This window comes from Vidua chalybeata, chromosome 17, assembly GCF_026979565.1.
Source record: "Vidua chalybeata isolate OUT-0048 chromosome 17, bVidCha1 merged haplotype, whole genome shotgun sequence".
Lineage (NCBI taxonomy): Eukaryota > Metazoa > Chordata > Aves > Passeriformes > Viduidae > Vidua > Vidua chalybeata.
Genome location: NC_071546.1, coordinates 8,449,287 through 8,453,861, shown reverse-complemented (window position 1 = coordinate 8,453,861; position 4,575 = coordinate 8,449,287). Strand labels below are relative to the sequence as shown.

Sequence of the window (4,575 nt, the reverse complement as noted above, 5' to 3'; positions counted from 1 at the left end):
AGTCAGTCGTAGGAAAAATAAACGCTGAGCCCTGAATATCTCTGTGCTCCTGCACACAGCCTGGCAGGCAAAGCTGAACGCTTCCCTGCCTCAGCACTGCGGGTGGTGGGGGGCGAGGGCAGGGCACAGGGAGCAGAAAAGGGGCTTGCAAAGAGAAAAAAAATACATAAAGACGACATAAAGAAAGGAAAGAGAAAGAAAAAAGAAAGGAAAGAGAAAGAAAAAAGAAAGGAAAGAGAAAGAAAAAAGAAAGGAAAGAGAAAGAAAAGCAAGAAAGCAAGCAAGAAAGAAATAAATAAAGAGAGCAAGAAAGAAAGAAAGAGTGAGAGAAAAATTTAACAACCATTCTCCTTGGACAGAAGGGAACGGGGCAGCAGCTTCTACACCGGTCCCAGCTCGGCCCTCCCCGGGTGGCTCTTCCTGCTGGTGCCTGGGGACGCCCCCCTTCCCTCCTCCTCCTCCTCCCCCTCATCTCCTCCTTCTCCTCCTCCCCCTCATCTCCTCCTCCTCTCCCTCTCCTCCTCCTCCTCCTCCTCCCCTCGCCCCGCTGATTGGTCCAGCCCGGCTATATTTTGCCCCTTCCAGCCCAGCATCATCCCAAAAGTTTTTTTTTGGGGGAAAGGGGGGAAAAAAACAAAAAAGATAGGAAAAAAAAAAAAAGAAAAGAAACCAAAACAAACGCAGGCGAGCCTGAGTCCCCCGAAGGCAGGCGAGGGAAGCGAGCTGCGGGCGGCTGCTCGGCGGTGCTGGACCCGGTGGGACGCGGCAGGAATCCCGATTCTCTCTCCGGCACCCGGTCGGGTCGGACACAAAGTGCTGTCCAGCTGGAATGAATATATCTGAGTCTAACTACTGCCGAGAGGAGATATCGCAACCCCGGGGCGACTGTTCATGGGTCACCGCCGCCGTGCCGGCCGCTGAGCCCGGGCTCGCCTTCCCGCGCCCCCCGGGAGCCGCCTCCCCCGCCAGCCGCACGCCCAGCCCCGAGCCCGGCTTCGCCTTCGGCCCCGGCCCCGGCGGCGCGGCCCCCGGCGCGGCCCCCAGCCGCACGCCCAGCCCCGAGCCGGGCTATGGATACAGCCCCCCGGCCGGCCGCCCCGAGGGCAAGGCCGCCGAGGACTCCCGCATCCGCCGGCCCATGAACGCCTTCATGGTCTGGGCGAAGGATGAGCGCAAGCGGCTGGCGCAGCAGAACCCCGACCTGCACAACGCCGTGCTCAGCAAGATGCTGGGTGAGCGGGAGCGGAGCGGGAGGAGGGCTGGGGGCGCGGGGATGCGGGGTGCGGGGCTGGGGATGCGGGAGTATGGAGCTAGGGATGCGGGGATGTTGTGTTACGGGGCTGGGGATGCGGAGGTGCGGGCTGGGGATGCGGGCTGCAAGAGTACAGGGCTGTGGGATGCAGGCTTACAGAGCTAGGGACGTGGGGATGTGGGGATGGGAATCCAGGCTGCAAGAGCACAGGGCTGTGGGATGGGGAGGATACCGAGCTGAGGAGACAGGGATGTGGGAGTACGGGGCTGGGAATACAGCAATACAGAGGTACAGGTCTGGGGATATGGGCTGCGAGAGTGCGGGGATGCAGGATTTGGGGCTACAGAGCTCAGAATGTTGGGGTACAGGGCCGGGGGTGTTGGGATAGGCGGGTTTGGTTCTGATAGTCCAAGGCAGTGGGATGCAGGGCTACAGAGCTGGAGATGAGAACTGCTGAGGTACAGGGGTTCAGGGCTGGGAGTGTGGGATGAAGCGGTACAGGGATTTGGGATGTGTGCTGAGAGTCCAGGGCTATGGGATGCAGACTGCACAGATACAAGGCAGAGGGCTGTAGGATGCAAGGATATGGGGCTCTGCTAGCCAGGCTTCAAGGGTACAGAACTGTGGGATGCAGACTGCAAGAATATGGGGGCGCAGGAGCTGGAGTACAAGGATGGGGTGCTGGGGGATGCAGGGCTATGGGCTGCAAGGTTAGAGAGCTGCGGGACACAAGCTTTAGGGATGTGGGATGAAAGGCTATCAGTTGCAGGTTGCAAGGATGCAGGGCTGCAGGGATGCGAACTGTAAGGATGCAGGACTCTTGGATCAAGGGCTGTGGGATGTGGTGTTACAGGACGTGGGAATATGGGGCTGTGGGATGTGAGGATGTGAAATACAGAGCTGCATGTACACAAGATGCAGGGAAACAGGGCTGCAGGATGCACAGCTACAGGGCTGAGGGGTACACAGCTGCAGGGATGCAGGATATGGGAATACAGGCTGCAGGATGCGGGGATGCACGACTATAGGATGCGGGATGTGGGAACACGGGAAGCAGGATATGGGTAAATGGAGCTGCAGGATGCGGGACTACGGGAAGCAGGATATGGCCAGACAGAGCAGCAGGATGCAAAGACACGGGGCTGCAGGGTGTGGGGATGTGGGATTCAGGATATGGTGCTGTGATTTTTTGGGACGGGTGATTTGGTCTGCAGAGGTGCAGGCTATGGATGAGAGATGCAGGGAAGCAGGGACTGTGGTCTGTACGGTGTGCAGTGGGAGGCAGAATCCCCAGCCCTGGCAGAGGGGTTCCCATTCCCTGTAGCCCCATTCTTCCACAGCATTGAAGTGCTGGGCACTGCTGGAGCCTTCTTCTGGGACAAGGGAATAGCCTGGCTTGGGAACCAGCCCTTCCTGCTGCCAGCACTGAGGCTTTGCTCAGGTGCCAAGCCATTGCAGGAACCCTTCACCCCTGGGCTGCCTCTCCCTGGGTGCCCCTGTGCCCTGGCCAGCGCCAGGTGGCTGAGCCTCTCTCACAGAGCTTCTCTTCCCTCTTCCAGGCCAATCGTGGAAAGCGCTGAGCGCCAGCGACAAGCGTCCCTTCGTGGAAGAGGCAGAGCGACTGCGCATCCAGCACCTCCAGGATCACCCCAACTACAAATACCGCCCAAGGAGAAAGAAGCAAGCCAAGAAAATCAAGCGGATGGAACCCAATATCCTCCTGCATAACCTTTCCCAGCCTTGCAGTGACAACTTCAGCATGAGTCACCATGGCGGCAGCCAGCCGGGCCACCCCCAGCCTCCCCCACTTAACCACTTCAGAGAACTCCACTCCATGGGGTCGGATATTGAAAACTATGGCTTGCCAACTCCTGAGATGTCTCCCTTGGATGTCTTGGAACAGACCGAGCCGGCGTTTTTCCCTCCGCACATGCAGGATGACTGCAACATGATGCCCTTTCGCGGCTACCACCACCATCACCAGATGGAGTTTCCCCAGGAGAAGTGCATGGGGCGGGACGTGGCCGTGCCCTACACGCAGACCCCCTCACACTTGGCCGACGCCATGAGGACTCCCCATCCCTCCAGCCTTTACTACAACCAGATGTGCTCGGGAACTCAGAACGGGCTTTCCGCCCACCTGGGCCAGCTGTCGCCCCCGCCTGAAGCCCACCACATGGAGAGCGTGGATCACTTGAACCAAACCGAGCTCTGGACAGACGTTGACCGCAATGAGTTTGACCAGTATTTGAACATGAGCAGGACTCGTCCCGAAGCCTCGGGCCTCCCTTACCATGTCTCCCTGTCCAAAGTGACTCCTAGAAGCATCTCCTGCGAGGAGAGCAGTTTGATATCTGCCCTGTCCGATGCCAGCAGTGCTGTTTACTATAGCCCCTGCATCACCGGTTAGGTTGACCCCACCATCCAATGCGTGCAGCAGGAGAGCCCCGACTCTCCTCTAAAAACAAAAAGCCATCCTCCTTTAACCACGAGCTCCATCATATTTAGAGTATCTCATTAAATGCATCGCTTTCTTGTTTGTTCTTTTTTATTTTGATTTTTTTAAAAATTTTTTTAGAGACAGACCATGCTGAAGTCACTGATATACCATATAACTATATAACACAAATAGACGCCTTTCCCCGCCGTGCTCCCCACTCCAGCCCTCGGCAGGGCACATCTCCAGCTCCCGCCAGCTCCAAGGGGCATTTCCAAGACAATTCCAGTAAATCCTGCCTGAAACAATCACACCAGGATGAACCAAAGTGTGCCCTGTCCCCAGTACTTAACTCAAGGACAGGTGAACTTTTAGGGGGAAAAAGCTTTTAGAAAGACTTTGCCGGGGCTGTTAAAGAGTCGGCGCCCATTAGGGGTGGGCTTTAGGACAGTTTTTACTGTATTCTCAGCAATATATTTTAATTGGGCAACAAAACTATATTTTTACTAAGCATTTTTATATATAAAATGGTATTTAATGTCTTTTGGGGTTTTTTATTAGACTTTTTAAAAAGAAATCAAGGGATATCCATGAGATCTAAAGCATTTATGTAGCAAAGCTGGATTTAAAAAAAAAAAAAAGGAAGGGGGAAAAAAGGAGATATTTTGTGAAAAGGAAATGCTAATGTAAATATTGAGGAACAACTGACTGGAATTTTGTACAAAAGAAAAATATGACTGCAAACACTTTTATTGTCTAGAACTGTATGGAGAGCAAACTGTTTTATTCTGGTTAATTATTAAAACATCTTCATATAATTGTTCCCATCTTGTGTGCTTGTTGTGTGAACACATATTTTCCGCAAATACATGTTGTCCCAACCATT

General features: G+C 54.7%; 1 protein-coding gene across 2 annotated transcripts; it reads left to right on the top strand.

The window, feature by feature from the left end:
* The first annotated feature begins 633 nt into the window (after positions 1-633).
* Positions 634-4,575, top strand: SOX18 (SRY-box transcription factor 18). Of its 2 annotated transcripts, none has more exons than XM_053958502.1 (2): positions 634-1,232; positions 2,812-4,575. In XM_053958502.1, exons 1-2 carry the CDS (start codon positions 830-832, stop codon positions 3,660-3,662), a joined length of 1,254 nt encoding a protein of 417 aa, XP_053814477.1. In that variant the 5' UTR covers positions 634-829; the 3' UTR covers positions 3,663-4,575. The 2 variants fall into 2 exon arrangements, with proteins under 2 accessions (XP_053814477.1, XP_053814478.1); XM_053958503.1 differs by lacking the exon at positions 634-1,232 and adding an exon at positions 2,440-2,693.